At 33.0% G+C, this 20,610-nt stretch overlaps 1 protein-coding gene across 1 annotated transcript in view; it reads left to right on the forward strand.

Annotated features, from left to right (window-relative positions):
- LOC145297588 (uncharacterized) overlaps positions 1-17,017 on the forward strand; it is a 121,374-nt gene extending 104,357 nt beyond the window's left edge. The window contains exon 2 of the mRNA XM_080143636.1: positions 15,930-17,017. Within this exon, the coding sequence (XP_079999762.1) occupies positions 15,930-16,805 (876 nt within the window). The 3' untranslated portion in view covers positions 16,806-17,017. The remainder of the gene's footprint in view (positions 1-15,929) is intronic.
- The last annotated feature ends 3,593 nt before the right edge of the window (positions 17,018-20,610 follow it).

Raw genomic sequence — 20,610 nt, forward strand, 5'->3', positions numbered from 1 at the left:
CTAGCATCTCTCCCAAGCCAAGGATTGAATTTAGAACCGTCGTGTTGACAGTCGGCAGTTCTCCTACTCGACCATGGAATCGACGCCCATAAATAACTCGTCTATTTAAATAGACATCCGCCACCACTTCAATAGTGCTCAAATTCCCTGTTCATAAACAAACAAACCGCGAGCTTCGCATTTTCAGCCAATTAAGTAGCGTGTGAGATTATTTACGACAGTGCTCTACCCAAAGAGGGGGGCTTGTATATATATATATATATATATATATATATATAAGCCCCCCTCTATATATATTTCTCATTTCCACCTCCGTTTAACAACCTGAGCGTAACACACGTGGTTCTACCGAGCAAGAGGAACTTTGCTATTCCCTTCTACTCCGAGAGATTATTTCCACCGTAACAATAAAATAAAGAAGAAAAAAACGAAAAAAAAACTCTCGGACCGGACTACCTTTCTACTCTGATAAGGCTATTTTAGCGAAATGTCGGAAAAAAATTAAGATAATTGTATCATTATTTTCGACACTTTAAGGTTTTTCAAATATCAATACGAAAAATATCTACATGTTTATATCTTTTCTGTATTTATTTCATATGTGTTGACGTGTAAGAATAAAAAAAAGTCTTTTGAAAACAAAACGAAAATGTTTTTTTTTCAAAAGCATAAAAAGAATATTGAATCTCAGAATTACTGTATATAATTTTTCATAAGTTTCGACTGATCCTTAAGTCTTCTCTTGAAGTTATATATATATATATATAACTTTAATATATATATATATACATATATATATATATATATATATAACTTGAATATATATAACTTGAATATATATACATATATATATATATATATATAACTTGAATGCCTACTAGACACTATCATTGAGTGTCTGATGTCTGTCTATACAGAGGTTTGTCAAATCAACCTGGCATGACGATAATTTTCCTTGCAATTAAACTCTTACTAAATATTCAAAATCACATAGTATTTGCGGCCCAAATAAGATCTTTTAAGCATTGCCACCCCACAAGGAATGGTGCACGTTCGTGATGCTACCTTAAATAACAATACGAAGTTAGATAATCCACCACACTAGATGAATTCTTGCCCTGGAATCTAGTACATCAAAAAAAAATCACAAGAAAGGTATGCAATAACACATTTAAACGATCAATTGAGGAGATTAAAATTATGTTCTCTTTTTTTACTAATCTAATGTTTGAGATGTCAAGGGGAATTTTAATAGAATATTCGAATATTTGGTGTATCTAATATAGAAATAAAATGTTAACTCCAGAAAGGGACCCTTTGATGTTTTGAGATTTTTTAAAACTTCGACTGAAATAAAATGAAACAAAAAAGAGATAACATGACATATAGGTCTTTAGTTACTAGTAGCTAGCTGACCGAAACATGTTCACGACTGTGTAGCAACATATTACTACTTATGTAAAAACAAGTAAAGAGTATATATATATATATATATATATATATTCACTAGTCTTTTTATCATATACAAATATTTACTTATATTTACTTAAATAATTATATATGATAAAAAGACTAATGTTGATATAACAAATTTAAATACATTTATTATGATTTATTTTCAGATTCGTAAATTAAAGTATACGTCTGTACAATTTATTTAGAAAACATTATTATTCAATATGTATAAACACCCATGCGTATGTGTGTGTGTGTGTGCGCGCAAGTGCAATAAAATCTTGAATCAAATTTTAAATTGGAATAAATAATCTTTGCAGTAGAAAGAATGGTGCAAAACGATCAAGTTTTGTTTAAGAAAATAAAAGATAAGATGGCGTTGAAACGAAAAAGAAACGAAGCACAGAAAACTAAATTATAACTGCGCACGCGTTGATTGATCTGTTACGCACCAAGGAAAAATGTTTTGACCAATCAGAATCCTGGATTTACATTTTTGGTCCCGTTCATTTTTTTTTTTTTTAATTCTTTTTTGTTTCATCTTTCTCAAAGTGTTTAGCGCAAATGTATTTTATCTTTGTTTATTTGATTAAGTCTTCGTTATTTGAATGAATACTTTCTATGTCATCGTTTTCTTCTCTTCATGTGTTCTTTTTGTTTACTTCCATTTATTTTTTACTTATACAAGTAAGATGATTTGATTGTAGATGGAGTTTATTTTTAATGTGCTTTATCCTTTTTTTTAATTTTTTCTAGACGAATTTTAAGCGTGGTCAGGTGGGTCGGTGTAATATCAATACGACAACTAACATCCTTCCTTTGTGAATTTAGGAAATAATGTATTCGTAAAGATACAAAATTATATGCATACATATCTATCTACCTCTCTCTCTCTCTCTCTCTATATATATATATATATATATACAGCCCTGGTCGAAATCATAAGACAACTTAAGAAAGTAAGCGTTTATGCACATTGTCGAATTTTTAATCAAACAAATGGTTGAAATCATTGCTAAAAGGAAAAATATGCTTCATTCGAAACCTTAACCCTGATCTAATAATTATTTTTTTTAAATACAAACCTTTTCACCTGGTCAAAATGACAAAACCACTTTAATAAAATCGGCTGGTTCTGAAAAAATGAATACGAAAAGCTTTCTATGTTACTAAAAGCAACTTGTTAGTAGATAAAAAAAATCATCTTACTAAATTATAAATGGCAAAAGGGAAACCATTATCAGAGTTTGAGAGAGGAAGGATCTTTGAGCTTAATAGGGGTGGACTCTCCCATAGATCCATTGCAAACAAAGTGAACCGTAACAAAACGGTCATCATAATTTTTTTAAGAAATCCAGATCAATATGGGCACAAAAAGAGTCCAGGTCGACCAAAACAAATAACCTTATCACTGGATCGCCGTATAAGAAGTTAAAAAAAACTCCAGTATGAGCTCAAGTCGATTGAAAAGCCAAACAGCAGCAGAATGTAGTCCTAAAACCATCAGAAGGCATCTGAAAATGAAGGGTTTCAATCATTTAAAGCGACTGCAGAAACCACGTCTTCTTGAACAGCACAAAACTAACCGACTTAATTATGCCGCCAAATACCAGACTTGGTATGAAGAGAAGTGGGAAAATGTAATTTTCTCCGATGAGAAAAAGTTTAATCTAGATGGTCCAGATGGATTTCAACACAATTGCATGATAAAAATTTGCCCAAAGAGACTTTTTCAACTCGGCATAGTGGGGGAGAGTCTTTAATGATCTGGGGTGCTTTCTCGTCAGCTGGGACCCTAAAGTTGCAAGTAGTGAAAGGCCGGCAAACATCATTGAAGTACATTTCAATGCTTGAAAATGCTTCTGTCAGGACGGAAGGTCCACGTCTGTGTGGAAGAAATTGGATTTTCCAGCAAGACAATGCTGCGATACACACTTCTCGACAAGCACGTGAATACTTTTCTTCAAATAATATAGAATTGTTAGATCATCCAGCATGTTCTTCGGACCTCAATCCCATTGAAAATCTTTGAGGATGGATGGCAAAAGAAATGTTCAAGGATGGAACCCAGTATGATTCGATAAGTGAACTTTCTGATTCAGTTTTCAGTACATGGGATAAAATTCCTTCGCAAATGATAAAAAAAAAACTTAGTCGCAAGCATGCCGAAGAGAATTTTTGAAGTAATTCGTAATAATGGAGGCTATGCTAAATACTGAGAGCTTTTTTAGTAATTTATAATTGCCTTTTGTTAGATAAATTAACAGTGGTCTTATCATTTTGACCAGGTGAAATTTTTTTTTTTTAAATAATTATTAGATCAGGGTTAAGGTTTCGAATGAAGCAGATTTCATTTTTTCCATCATATTTTCCCTTTTGCAATGGTTTCAACAATTTGTTTGATTAAAAATTCGATAATATGCGTAAACGCTTACTTTCTTAAGTGGTCTTATAATTTGGACAAGGACTGTATATGCCTACATTGCGTCATTATTTCTTGTTCCTGCACTTATTTGTAGGCAAGTTAACTTCTTTTTTTTGTCCTAGGTTCTGAAATATGGACGATATATCACGGGTTATTCATTCATTTAATTCACTTCGTGTAGTTTTATAATTTTTTTCGCCTCCATTTTCAATTATGTGTAAATTGTTTTGTTTTAATTGCTGCCGACGTAATCTCTTTAAAAGTGTCGGATGAAAGGTACCTCGAGGTTCTTTTTTTATTTTAGTCGAATAGTCTTTTGAATATTTTTCGTGTCTATTTTTTCTCCCCGCATCGATCATCCTTAAAATTCTAATAATGACTCCACTTATCCTTTTTAAAACTTATATATATATATATATATATATATATATATATATATATTATATATATATAAAGAGCAAATAGTTAATAAAACATGTTTAAAAACACTTTGAAAAAGAGTTAAAAACATAGTTAATATGAAAAGGAAACACTTAATAAGTGGATAGTCTTTAATCCGCGGAGTTTCGAAAAAATACTTTCCTTCTCATTAAAGGGCAGGAATTAGCAAAATGCGGGATTGGATTTTGCATACAAAAGTATTTGATGAAACTGCGAGTCTTTTTCAAAGTGTTTTTTAACATGTTTTATTAACTATTTGCTCTTATTGTAAGCTCTATCTCCTATTTGGTTTTATCGAGATTTTACATCTGGTTGAGATTACTTTATAAATATTAATTCTTTAATATTTATAACATACTTTAGTTTTACCATCATGGATCATTTTGGTAAAAATTTGGAATTAAATTCAGTAATTAAATATTCACAAACAAATTTATTTTTAGACAAGGAATACAAAAATTTAAAGTGTGCTTCTTATTTCATAGTTTCAATAAATTGCTCATATCCTCAGAGAGATCGTAGGTAGCAAAATAATATTCATAGGTAGTATATAAATTGTGCATGTTAGCACATGAATTGAAAACTAAATATTTAATGAAAATTTACAAGAAGCCAAAATTAAAAGGCTATTCAAAATGAAGTCCAGGCTCAATGAAGAAAAGTAGAAACATGGTCCTATAATCCAGGAACATGAAAAACATGGTCGTATAATCCACATTCAATATTCATATGTATGTATATATATATATATATATATATATATATATATATATATATGCATATGATATAGGCCAAAACAAGTTGTAGTAAGGCAAAACCCAGTGCAAAAGTAACATCCCCATGACTTGACTTTACGTTTTCATGGAATACGTTTGCAGTATTATATAATCTGTAATTATTTCTTAATTCTCTCTTGGTGAGAATCAGGAAATTTTTATGAGCACATAAAATCATAAAATTGCCATTTCATTAAGGAAACGGCTGTAATGATGAAATCTAAGATGAAATAAACAGAAGTTACAAAAAAGAAAAAAATTTAAGTCTTTAATTTCAACAAGTTTTGTACTATATATATATATATATATATATATTATATATATATATCAGGAACTCGTCAATAATCCATCTCTTCAAGAATAAAGGAAAGCGTATTGATTGTGATAACTACCGTGGAATATCACTGCTCTCTGTGGATGGAAAAGTACTAGCCAGGGTCATTTTGAACAGGATAATCATTGATCTAGTAGACAAAATTTATCCTGAGACGCAGTGTGGTTTTAAATCTGGAAGGGGAACCATCGACATGATCTACTGTTTATGCCAAGTTGTAGAGAAGGCACGTGAGAAAAATCAGGATCTGTTTGTCGTTTTTATCGACCTAACCAGGGCATTTGACTCTGTCAAAATAGTCGCACTTTGGAAGGTTTTGAATAAAGTTGGAATCCCTGAAAAATGTTAAATGTAATAATATCCTTTCACGAGAATATGGAGGCACGTGTAAGAGCAGACGGAAAGTTCTCTGAGTCATTCAAGGTAAAAACCGGTACGAAACAGGGTTGTGTTATGGCACCTGTGCTCTTTGTCATCTTCTTTTCAATCATGCTCGAGCATGCTTTTAAAGATTACACGCAAGGTGTCCATTTTTAGTTTAGAATTACCAGGGGTCTTTTTAATCATCAAAGATTCAAAAGTAAAACACTAACAAGAAGCAAAATGGTTCGTGGTTTTCTTTTTGCAGACGATGCTGCACTCGTGGCCACTTCATTTGAAGAAGCACAAGAATTAGTTGACAAGTTTTCCAATGCCGCAAAAGCATTTGGTTTTACGGTTAGTATTAAAAAGATAGAAGTTATTTACCAACCAAATCCCACCCCGTTGCAGCAAGGTGGTGTGAATATTCCGAGACCAGAATATGTGGAACCGCCTCAGAAAATCTTAGTGAATAGACAGTCTCTAAAGTAGGTTAAATCCTTGGCATATCTCGGAAGTAAGGTGAATTCGTCAGCATCACTTGATGATGAGATATTGAGCAGAATTTCAAAGGCGACTGATGCCTTCGGCAAACTGTGGTCAAGAGTATGGAATGAAAGAGGTCTGACTCTAAAGACCAAAATTTATGTTTATCGTGCAGTGATTGTTTCGATACTCCTGTATGGATCGGAAGCCTGGACCCCATACCGTAGGCAGATTGAGCAACTGGATACATTCCATAAGCGTTGCCTACGTAGTATATGTGGATTAACATGGAAAGACAAGTCTCCTAACTCGGGATTTTTTGCTAGGTGCGACGTTTTAAGTATTGAGGCCTTCCTGATGAAGTCTCAGCTTCGGTGGGCTGGTCACCTTATTCGCATGGATGAAAACCGTCTTCCTAAGCAACTAGCATACAGTCAACTGAAAGAGGGTTGCTTTAGCTCACACTACTGCATTTATATTTACTCTCTATCGCCCCCACAACAGCGGAGTTACTATCTTTCAAAGCATATCTGAGAAAATTGACCAAGTCCTTTCTACTTATCCTTCAGCTAACATTCACGTATGTGGAGACTTCAATGTTCACAACGTCGAATGGTTGACCCACTCAAACAAGACCGATGATGAGGGGAGGTTCTGTCATGATTTCTCCATTGCCTATGACCTCACTCAGATTGTTCAGGAACCTACCCGTGTGCCCGATAATGACGGCCAGTATGCGAGCCTACTAGACCTTTTTCTCACAACTTGCCCTGAACTATGTTCAGTTTCTGTTCTGTCGCTTCTTGGATCTTCCGACCACTCTGTTGTATCAATTAAGATAAAAATGAAATGTAATAAGTCCCCAGACGTACCTCTTCATCGTACAGTATATCGATACACTAAGGCTGACTGGGATAGCTTCCGTACATTTATATCTGATCTACCTCTGCATTCCATGTTTAAAAAGGATGTGTCCTCTATAGTATTAGACCTAACTGAATGGTTAATTGTAGGTATTGACCATTTCATACCCTCTAAAAAGTTTCAGCAAAAACCTAACAGCCAGCCATGGTTCTCTCCAGAATGTGCTGCTGCCATTGTGCACAGAAATCACTTTTTCCACTGCTTCAAACGTAATAGATGTATGGAAACTAAAGCCGTTTTCAGGACTGCCAGCAACCATTGTAAGAAAGTAATAAGGAACGCAAGAGTGTTGTATGCTCAATCTGTTAAGTCCAAAGTAGCTGAGCAGCGGCTTGGTTCCCACCAGTTTTGGCAAATAGCAAACAGAATCCTGAACAGAAGCGTGTGCTCCATCCCAACTATTATCAATGGACCTGAGGTAATCTCGTCAGCATCAGACAAAGCCAAACTCTTTGTCAAGAACTTTGCAGCTAATTCTACCCTTTGCGACCAAGACCGCCAACCCCCAATATTTCCTCCTGTATCAGAAAACACGCTATGTGATATACGTATATCTGTACGTGATGTTGCGAAGCTAATCAAAAACCTTGATTCGAGTAAAGCAACTGGCCCTGATGGTATTCCAATTATAGTACTCAAAAAACTTCAACCTGAACTAGCGCCCATACTTACAAAACTGTTTAAACGTTGTCTTAAGGAGAATAGTTTCCCATCTCCCTGGAAAATCTCATCAGTATGCCCTGTATTTAAGAATACAGGTGATCGCTCATCCCCCTCTCAGTACAGGCCAATAAGTCTCCTGTGCGTCACGAGTAAGTTGCTAGAATCTGTGTTAAATACAGAAGTAATCAAACATCTCAACAAAAATAACCTTCTTAGTGACACTCAACATGGTTTCCGTTCTGCTAGATCTACAGCAGATGTCCTTACAGTTATATCGCATAGGATTAGCAAATCTCTCGACGGTGGCAATCTTTCTAGGGCAATTGCTCTTGACATATCTAAAGCCTTTGATAGGGTATGGCATAAAGGTTTACTTCATAAGATCGCTAGCTATGGTATAGCTGGAAAAGTCTTCTCAATTATTAAATCATTTCTTTCTGATAGGTTCATAAGAGTAGTAGTTGAGGGGCAAAAATCAGAAGCTCACAGTATTAATGCCGGTGTCCCTCAGGGATCCATCCTGGGCCCAACTCTTTTCCTGATCTACATTAATGATCTTCCAAATCATATCCTTACACCATTTGTAGACATTTATGCTGACGACACTACCATTTATGGTAGCACATCTAAGACAGTAAACGACCAAGTTCTCTCCAATTCTCTCTCCTCTGATCTTGAGCACGTAGTACAATGGGGAAAGGAGTGGCCGGTTACTTTTAATGCATCTAAAACCAAGCTTCTCTCTTTACATCATCAACATTCTAATCCACATTTGTCATCAATTGAAATGAATGGCTCTCGTCTTCAGGAGGCCTCAAGTTTTGACAAGCTTCTGGGCTTGACCATTACTCCTGATCTTAAATGGAACACGTATATCAAATCTGTTGCCAAGGCCGCTGGAAAAATGGTGGGATCTTTCTATCGATCCAGTAGATATCTCACTGCTGTTGCTATTCTCTACCTATATAAGAGCCAGGTACGTCCAAGGATGGAATACTGTTACCACATCTGGGCAGGAGCTGCTAGAAAGGACTTGTCCTGCCTTGATAGAGTTCAAAATAGACTTCGTAGCCTCGTAGGAGATGTCCTTTTCTCCTCCTTGCAACCTCTATCTCACAGAAGAGATGTTGCGAGTTTGTCTCTGATGTATCGTTATTTTCATGGAAAGTGTTCAACTGAGCTTCAATCTATGGTCCCCCCTCGCCAAACTTTCACAAGAAACACTTGTCTAGCTGTAAACACTATCAATAATTTCCCCCACTCTTTATCTGTGCCTAAACCTAAAGGTAGATTCCATGAACAAAGCTTCTTTCTTAGAACTGCACGCCTGTGGAATTGTCTTCCGTTTTCCTGCTTTCCGGCTGACTACAATATGGTTGTGTTCAAGTCTAAAGTAAATAAGTTCTTGATGAGCCGTTCCATATAAGTTATTAAATTTACCAAATTTTCATTACTAATGATTACTATATTGACCAATTTCTACTGTACACTCTTTAACCCTTATCCTTGAGTGGCCTCTGGGCCTTGATAATGTGGTGATGCCTTTGTAAAAAAAAAAAAAAAAATGTGGGTCGTCCATTTCTGAGGTACAAGGATAAGCTGAGAGACAATCTTAAGCACGCAGGCCTGAACCCAAAAACCTTTGAAGAAGATGCTGCGGATAGAAAACTGGGAATGATAACTGGCTGCCCAGACAATGTTAAAAAGACTAGAATTGGTGTAGATTTTCTTGTTTGCATAATCATTGAAAACTTACAATGTTCAAAAACGGGATTTACAACTGCGAGAATATTGAGGCATATTGAATATAAGATTCATGGAGGTAAATATAATCAAAGAGAAATGAAAAGGCGATCAATAAATTAGTTGATAAATAAAATAATTGAACGTAACGGTAATATATTTTATATACCGGGCTCTTCTGCTTGTTCGGTAATAAAACCTCAAATGCACTTGTGGTATTAGGCTTTATAATAGTGTTATCTTTGGTCAAAATCCGACTGCTCTTTCTTTAATCGGATTTTGTTCGATTATCGATTTTTGATACTTATTGGAAGCATTCCGATCCAAACCTATATGAGAAACTCCCTGACACATATAGTACATTTCTGTTAAATTTTCAAAAAATCGGGCCAGCTGTTTTGAAGTTTATAGGGAACTGACACACATATACACAATGACAAGCATAAAGTGATTTTATAGATAAGTAGACGATATTTGTGTGTGTGTGTGTGTGTGTGTGTGTGTGTGTGTGTGTGTGTGTGTGTGTGTGTGTGTGTGTGTGCGTGTCTTTGTGTTGGTGTCTGTGCTTCAGGAATGGTTATGTAATTTAAAATTTAACTATATTGAAAAATAAAAAACCTAAATTCAATTAAATTGTTTTTATTTTTTTAAACGCTTCGTATTCTTATCGATTCCAACTGAAATGGACGTCTATAATTTATCCGTTGCTGAATAATGTAAAACGGGCGCTGGGTGCATCTTAACCGGAACACGACGCTTCTCCCGCCACGTCTTAACTGGTATAAAGGTGGCTAGGTACGTGGCTCGATTCATTCCAAGGAGTCCAGCTGATTCACTTGCCTTCCTTCCAACGTCGGACATTAATTCGCGTCCAACCTTTTGCATTATGTACTGAAGCGTCCGTGTTTAATATATCGGTAAATTGTGTGTCGTCTGCGTAAAGTGGTTAGTATTTTCTCGTCGTCAAGCAAACACTAGACACATCCGATCAGGTCTCGTTTTATTCGGTTTCAGTTTCTTCATTTAATAAACAACAACAACGAAAATCAAACGTTAAGAAACTAAGATGGTGCTATTTAAAAAAAAAAAAAATAGCGGTCAGTTTATATTTTTCTTCGCCGGACGTTTAAATCAGAAAGTGGTGGAAAAAATACGTCCATGTGATGGATGACTTTTTATCCTATCAAACCCATATCAAATGTCTGATCAGGTTTAAACAAATTGTTGCTTCACACACACATCACACACACACACACACACACACACGCACACACATGTATATATGTGTGTGTGTATGTATGTATGTGTATATATAACCCGTTAAACAGCAAACTGCTGCCACTTCACCATTGAGAACCGCAGATGCTAGAAAAGGCTTCTACTTCCCCTGTCATGCAAGATTTTGTAATTTCTTACCTGTTTCCTGCTCCACTGTCTGTACTAATGTGCCGATGTCTAAATCTAATGAAAACAGATATCTCGCTTCTCAACTCCCCACTTAGAAAAAACAACAAGAACAGCAACAGCGACAACAACAAACAACAACCATAAACAACAACAACAACATAAAAGTATTGTATAATTGCAATCAAAATTCACTAATTGATTTATATCACGGAAAATGAGTAAAATTAAAAGCTTCAGCTTAAGTGATCTGAAGAAGAAGACGTTAAAATCTTGATCTAAAATTAGAAACTGAAATCTGACTTTATTGGTTTCTTATGTTAATCGATCACATTTAATGCGAAATGAAATGTTTAATATATATATATATATATATATATATATATATATATATATATATATATATAAATACTAGCAGAAGTACCCGTCGTTGACTGGGTTCAAAAACAGCTTACAGAAAATGGACTGTGATTGATGAAAGTATGATATGTTATGAAAAGGAGGGGGTTGTAAAAGAGATAGGTTTTGATACTCAAATGTTTTACTCTAAGCACAATATGATGAAAGTAAAGATAATTTTCGCGAAATATATATTTTTTATATCAACTTTCGTAGCCAAGGGTGACCAACAAAATGATGTTTCCTTACAAGGAGAAAATGTCATATATATAATAATATAAATATACAAGAAGTAAATATTACCATAGTCAATAAAAGTTACTTTTATGGTAGAAAAGTTCATTGGTTTGTATTTTTAATTAGTTTGTAAACAATTTTTTTTTAATTCACGAACCGGTTTTAAAAAAAAATCAAAATGGCAGCGACTTTGAAATGGAGAGTCCCGTTTTCAATTTGAAGGAGGGGCACCTGAGCATTCTTTGTTAATAATTTAAGAGAATTCTGTCAACGTAAGGAATATTTATAAACATATTTTAATGTTTTCGGTTATTTTGTGCTTGAGGAATATTCGATTATGGCATGTGTAGTTTATATAAAAATTCATTTAAGTACTTATCGCCTCAAATTTCGTTTTAATTTCGGTTCGCGGAAATTATTTCAAATAAAGAGCATTAAAAACTATTTCAAAACAAAAAAACATTAACTGAACTTTTATTGACTATGGTAACATTTATTTCTTGTATATTTATTTTTTCGGGTAGTCGTTTGTTGGCTTTTCGACGAAATATCGAAAAACAAAGAAACAAAAACAGTTTTGAAAGATAATGAAGCTTTACTTTAGTAAATAATAATAATCCGAAACAGCAAAATGGGTATTAAAAAAGTAAACACGTAATTACTTTAGTTTTTTAAAGCAAAGAATCGATATAAATATGAATAAGAAGAAATAGACGCCCTTTTCAAGCAGAACAGCTTCGTTTCAGTATTACAGTATGGAACGGTGTAGTATTGCGCCGTCGGATTCAGGGTTATACTATTGTAATGTAAAGAACACGCAGAAAGGGTTGTAATCAACTGAAATCCTTCTAGTACACTGACAAAAAAAGCTTACACAGACATATAAATAAAAATAAAAAGGTTATGTAAATGTTTTTAAAAAGACACGTAATAACATGAGCAGGACGTTTTCCTTCTTTTGACACGATAACAAGAACGTTCTTATTTTTTCTTATTTATCTATTTATCTATTTTCGAAAGAGTGCCACGTGCAAGTGGAGAAGGAAAAAGAACAGAGTTATGCAAAATTTGTGTCGAGAATTGTCTAAAGTTCCGACTTTTTTGGGGGGGGCTTTCACTTTAATAAGAACGTGAATTTATGAGTTGAATTTATTCGACACAATATGATTCAACTCAAAAATATAAATAAAAGATAATGTGAATTAAGATTAAAGTTAAGGTGGTGATATGGACCCTCACCCCTTTTAAAAAACCTTGTTAAACTTTGTGACATATTTACATTTTATGGAGGTCAAGCGCGAACGAACACCTAATAATGTTATTATACCATATTTCTTCAAACTGAAACATAATTATCAAAGTATACTTACGCAAATAGATAAGAAAAGTATTTGTTAAAGTTTGTGCCATATTTCCATGAAGTACAGGCGCGAACGCAGACCCCACAATTTTATTATACCATCCTATTTAAATTAAAACATACTTATCAAAGTATTCTCATGTACATCTATATCAAAAACACTTGTAAACGTTTTTTTTTTTTCATTTTTTTTTTGCATACTTTGGCGGCCAGACTCCACAATTTTTATGAACCACCGTTCTGCCAGATCAAACATACCCATTCCTGATTTTCGATACATCTTCTATCATTATATGCAATCAGTTTTTTAAAATAGTCAACCATATAGGAGCCTATTCATGACCAGACACACACACAGACGTTCAGCTTTATATATATATATATATATATATATATATATATATATATATATATATATATATAGAAATTTTCAAAGAATCGATCTTGTATTTGTATTGATACGAAACTGAAATGTTATACCGGAATAGGCAATTGTACTGGAATCGGTAAAAATTATCACAATATATATATATATATATATATATATATATATATATATATATATATATATGCAAAAATATATTTTCTTATTATATATAAATCCTTATATAAGAAGTTCAATGTGATTACAGAGCAATATATAGAATAAATGACAAAAAAGTTATATTGCAAAATTTATGATGTTGACCATCTTATAATTTATTCCTTTAAATTAGTTGACTTATACAATTCTTGACAGTATCTGTTTCGTGATTATTATATCAATTAGTGAATCTATTATGCCCTTAACTCATCAGAAAAAAAAGCAATTCTAACAATATAGCAATATTATATATATATATATATATAATTTTTACTACAAAAATATTATTAGCTACACATGTGCATACATATTTCAGTTATTGTTTCCTTCGAAATTTATCATTATCAGACACTAATTTAAGCGCTTTTTAAAACGCGAATGTATATTTCTGTTTCTTAGGAAGGGAGAGAGTGATAGAAATCCAATTCTAATTTAACAACGTATATGGGTACTTTTTAATGGTGATTCATACAAATAATCCTATTTTAATACTTTTTAATGGTGATTCATACAAATAATCCTATCTTAATACTTTTTAATGGTGATTCATACAAATAATCCTATCTTAATACTTTTTAATGGTGATTCATATAAATAATCCTATCTTAATATTTTTTATAATGATTCATACATGTAATCCTATCTTAATACTTTTTAATGGTGATTCATACATATAATCCTACTTTTTAATAGTGATTCATACATATAATCCTATCTTAATACTTTTTAATAGTGATTCATACATATAATCCTATCTTAATACTTTTTAATTGTGATTCATACAAATAATCCTATCTTAATACTTTTTAATGGTGATTCATACAAATAATCCTATCTTAATACTTTTTAATAGTGATTCATACATATAATCCTATCTTAATACTTTTTAATGGTGATTCATACAAATAATCCTATTTAATACTTTTTAATGGTGATTCATACATATAATCCTATCTTAATACTTTTTAATAGTGATTCATACATATAATCCTATTTAATACTTTTTAATAGTGATTCATACAAATAATCCTATCTTAATACTTTTTAATGGTGATTCATACATATAATCCTATTTAATACTTTTTAATGGTGATTCATACAAATAATCCTATCTTAATACTTTTTAATAGTGATTCATACATATAATCCTATCTTAATACTTTTTAATAGTGATTCATACAAATAATCCTATTTAATACTTTTTAATAGTGATTCATACATATAATCCTATCTTATTACTTTTTAATAGTGATTCATACATATAATCCTATCTTAATACTTTTTAATGGTGATTCATACATATAATCCTATCTTAATACTTTTTAATGGTGATTCATACATATAATCCTATCTTAATACTTTTTAATAGTGATTCATACATATAATCCTATTTAATACTACCTTTAAGTCTTGTTAAATCCAATACTCCAAATTTTGAAGAACAATTTATACTCATATGTAAGTGTACATCCACCCAGTATGTGTATACACTTAATTTATTTTTATTTATTTTCATTTTCTTACAATTTTATGAATCTCTATTTATTCATAAACACTTATATATGCATATACGAGGGCGTTCTTAATTAACGAAAGATGCTATCATTATATCTGATTAAACAAGCAGCCCCTTTTCTTTAAAAAAACGCTTCATTTTATAGAAAAGATCTCCAAAACTTTTCTTTTTTTCTTTCTATTTTTCTACTTTTTTTCTAGTCGATTTTCATTTTTATTAAATGACTGGCCTCGAGTAAGACGTTTATTGTCGCCTGACGATGTCTTTTAAGACTAAACCAGTAAATTTATTGTAGCGACTTATATATATATATATATATATATATATATATATATATATATATATATATATATATATTCTATATATATATATATTCTGTTTACAAAATTTTAGTTAAGTTTTTCTCTTTTCATCCTTATGTAGTTAAATTTCTCATTTAGAATTGAAGGCTTTTGCGAAATCGGCTTATGCAAATTTAACAATTTTAGTTAAGGCCTTTGTGTTTTTTTCATCCTTATATAAATGAATTCTCTTTTGTTATTCTAAACTTTTAAGAAATCGGATTATGTAGGTGCTAAGTCTGCGATAGGTTTAATTTAATATTTTTTCCTTTCAGGAATTTAAACTGCATTCTTTATTTTTATTTTTTGCATTTTTTTATTCAAAGCTTCTTTAGACTATATATATATATATATATATATATATATATATATATATATATATATATAATGCATATACAGTGTACGCACATGTCTAAACAAAATATCTTACTAACAGTAAGCACGTTTTTAAATGTTCCTTTTTATTTTTATGTATTTTTCAGGGTCTGAAAAAGCGAGGAGGCGATTCCAGTGATACCCATGTATTTGACAGTCTTGGTGGTGGTCATGTTCCTTATTATAAACGGTACCTCGAAGACAAAGACGTTAAGCGAGTATTCGATAGCCTCGGCGGAGGACATGTCCCTTATTACAAGCGAAGCTTCGACTCTCTAGGCGGTGGTGCTTTCCTCGGCGGAAAACGGTCTTTCGACTCACTCGGCGGTGGTGCCTTCCTTGGTGGAAAACGGTCCTTCGACTCCCTCGGTGGTGGTGCCTTCCTCGGTGGGAAACGGTCTTTTGACTCCCTCGGCGGTGGGGCCTTCCTCGGCGGAAAACGGTCCTTCGACTCGCTTGGCGGAGGCGCCTTCCTCGGCGGGAAACGGTCTTTTGACTCTCTCGGTGGGGGTGCTTTTCTTGGCGGAAAACGATCCTTCGACTCCCTCGGTGGAGGCGCTTTTCTTGGCGGAAAACGGTCCTTCGACTCGCTCGGTGGGGGTGCCTTCCTTGGCGGAAAACGGTCCTTCGACTCTCTCGGTGGGGGTGCTTTTCTCGGCGGAAAACGATCTTTTGATTCCCTGGGTGGAGGTGCATTTCTTGGCGGCAAGAGATCTTTTGACTCGCTGGGAGGGGGTGCATTTCTTGGAGGGAAACGGCAATTCGATTCTTTAGGTGGTGATTCATTTTTAGGGGGTAAACGCTCGTTCGATTCGTTGGGCGGTGGCGCGTTTCTGGGTGGCAAGCGTAATTTCGACTCTTTAGGGGGTGGTGCTTTCCTGGGTGGAAAACGAAATTTTGATTCGCTAGGCGGCAGTTCGTTTATTGGAGTGAAGCGTTTACACGAACTGGAGAACTTGGACGGTGGGTCGGGAGATAACTAAGGTCGCTATTTGGGGCAGAGGCTAGGGTAATGATAAGAGTTTGTCCGAGAGCAGCATGGAACATTATGGCTAATTAAAATTATTTGCGGAAACAAAAATGACTACGATATATATTAATAAATTAAAACAGCACAATTCACGACAACAGTTTCACAGAACTTCTATGATGCCAGGATTATATATATATATATATATATATATATATATATATAATGACTACTTCATTTAATCAAATAAATTAATATATGAAGGTATAGTTTTATGAGTTAATTTTCAGTATTTACTTTAACAGTGCTCAATACATAGGTAGAGCTAGATAGTAAGTTATGAAAATATATTTATGGCAATTAAGCCATACAGGATATTCCGCGTTTCATTCATAACTTAATATATATATATATATATGTGTGTGTGTGTGTGTGTGTGTGTGTGTGTGTGTGTGTGTGTGTGTGTGTGTGTGCGTGTGTGTATGTGTATGTGTATGTGTGTGGGGTTATGTGGGTGTTTACATATACATGTATATAAATGTATATGTATCTATACATGTGCATGTATGTACACACAGAGACACACACATATATGTGTGTATGTGCATAATGGTTGTATTGCTGCAGTTTCCTAGTCGTAAATTTTATATAACCCGGATGTCTATCAAAAATGATATGTGACAAGCGATGCGTTATTATAGTATAGTTTTATTTCTTTATACAAATATTATTGGCTATATATGTGTATACATATTTCAGTTGTGTTTTCTTTAAAAAGTCAACGTCATTAGGCAATTTTGTGATTGTAAGTAATCTCTACTAAAGCATGTATGCACATATGTAGCCAATAATATTCGTATAAATACATAAAACTTATACTATATATATATATATAGAGAGAGAGAGAATGAGATAAAGAAAGATATATAGAAATATAGATAAATGGATATTGTATAGAAAACATAAATCAACTTCAAAACTAATCAGAAATTTCTTAGTATGTTTACTTTACTGACGTTTCAGTCCACTGCAAGCTTCTTCAGTGTAGATCGTACATAGTATTTTCAATCTGTTACACATTTTATTTGATTACTTATTTTTATTCTCCCACACAGACGAGTCTTTTTTAAAACATTCCATCTCACCAGAAATGTTAATTGTGCCCCTCAAACTTTCCACTTCCTCAAACTTTCAAACTGGTCACGTGATTGAAGCATTCGGTTACGACTTTCTTTTGTATAATCTTCATTTTATCTTATGTTTATGTCTTTACGGTATATTTAAACATGGATATACGCTTGTATATATATATTGTATCTCACGAAGAGGCTTACAAAAAAAAAAAACATCTCAGAAGAAGCACATGCATATAATTTTTGTTTTAAATTTTCTAAAATTTATATATATATATATATATATATATATATATATATATATATATATAGACTTTTTACATTGTTATATAAGAATTTATATGTCGCTATACATCCATATGAACATGTTTTGGCCCGCCAGTTACAAGTAACTAGAGACCTTTTCGAGCGATATTGCTTATACGAAAGTAGAGTCCGTATTGAAACTGACTCGACTGTCAAATAAGAAATATCGCCCGGAGAGGCGTCCAGTTACTTGTAACTGGCTGACCGAAACAAGCTCATAACTGTTTATGTAAAACAAACAAAAAGTATATTCTGTCCTACTTCGGCATTGAGCACTCCTGTATGAACATGGTTAAAGATTCTTTGGCTGCTTCACCTCTGGAATATATATATATATACACACACACACACACACACACACACACACACATATATATATATGTGTATGTATGTATGTATGTATATATATATTAATACACACACACACAATATATATATATATATATATATATATATATATATATATATATATATATATATATATATATCCTGAGTTTTACAGGACTACCAAAACTAGAAAAATAGCATAGGAAAGTTAGAATAGCAGTCCGAAAAAATCGAATAATACAAATTATGTAATCCTCTAAATCTAAAAAATTCTGAAACCCCAATCTAATAACGGTCTTAAGCGTTGTGAAAATAAGGTCAAATACTTTAAATGACACAATACATGATTTCGTTCTTTTTTTTTTAAATCATTTAAAAATTAATTTTAAATAGCAGATAATGCGCACGTTTTTATATCATTAGGGACACTTTTTGTATTAAGAGCCGGCATTTGCACCTCCACATACCGTTCTCCAATACGCACCACTGACTTCTGCTATATATATATAAAACAAAAGCATTGTTTGCTGATAATAAAATAAAAAGCAAGAAAAACACCACCAACAACAACAACACCCCCAATAAAATCGCAACAAAGATGCATATTACTAACAAAATGCGATAATGAATGAACTCTGTAATAACAAAAAGATGTATCGTCCTGCTGCCGACGTAGCTGGCGATAATTCAAATCAACGAAGGATCTCATAATTTTCCACTTTCTGACCTCTGGCTGCATTGACCTCTGAACTCTGACCCATCGTTTGCGTGTTATCATTCACATGGACACACTTATTTGTTTTTCTGTTTTCCTTTGTTTTCGTTTAATAAATCACTATTCTGATAGACCAAACATTCTTGTATTCGATAAAATTTCATCTTTAATACAGGCATTTCCCTGTAGATAATGTTTTTCTTCTTAATTCCTTCTCGTATATGTTCTTTTCAGCGCTGTTACTGTAACACGATGATGGTACAGATATCGAGCCAGATAGCCAAAAAGATATAATATTGTGTGAGTTTTATGAAGTTACGAAAGAATTATTGTGTATATTATATATATTCATACAAAAAAAGGGCTCCTTCAGTTTCGACAGACTATGGATACCCACGAAAAGGTGCCAGCGCGTGAATTTTTTCTGGTAAGAGTTGCGCAATCTCCAACCACACCTCTCCTGAGTCGACATTGTTAAATATAAGTGGCAAGTAGAAGTGTATGTACAGGACGACTGGAAGCAAATGCCGAGATAAGCAGAGTGCACCTACAGCGCCTAGAATTCCCAAATGCTCACAATACATACATACATACATACATACATACATACGTGCATATATACATACATACATACATAAATGAGAAGGAAGTTTTTATTTTGCAAATTAGAATTTACATTTATTATTTTAAACAAGAAATACAGAATGAGAGATTTTCCTTATTCCATTTAAAGAATGTGTCTAATCATCAGGGGTAAATAGCTAGCAAAATGCCATGTATATAGACTAGCTATCATTTTGCTGGTTATAAGAGCTATTAGTTAAAACTCCATGGAATAAGGAGAGCTCTTTTAATGTGTATCCCTTGTTTTGAATCATAAAAATTGTAAATTAAAATTTACAAAATTTTAACTATATGTTAACTATATGTTAACTATATGTTATGTTTTTTTTATATTTCAGGTAGGGCTTTTTGTAGGGGGTAGTTGCGTGGTGATACGTAAATTTTTGATTATGAGCGGTTAATATTTTTGTATTTGGTTTGATATTCATAAAACGATTGATTTGTGTAGTGAGAGCCAAGTTGTAAAGGTCAGACGTGTTAGTTTTAGTAATACGGTGTGTAATCCGGAATAATCGATTTTTCAGCTCTCAGCCAATTAAAATTGCATGAATTTTAGAAGGAAGAAAGTATTATTTTCGATTTGAGAAAGGTAACGGTAAGCGTATGTCTATGAGTGTATGATCCAGTAACGAAGGGTGCCAGGACAATATAGTTTTAATGTGTCTTCGTCTAAAGATATTTCGATCATCATGATGTTGCTCCTAGGATGAAAT

The sequence above is a fragment of the Euprymna scolopes genome, chromosome 18, assembly GCF_053919585.1.
Source record: "Euprymna scolopes isolate OS-2025 chromosome 18, ASM5391958v1, whole genome shotgun sequence".
In the NCBI taxonomy this organism is placed as follows: domain Eukaryota; kingdom Metazoa; phylum Mollusca; class Cephalopoda; order Sepiida; family Sepiolidae; genus Euprymna; species Euprymna scolopes.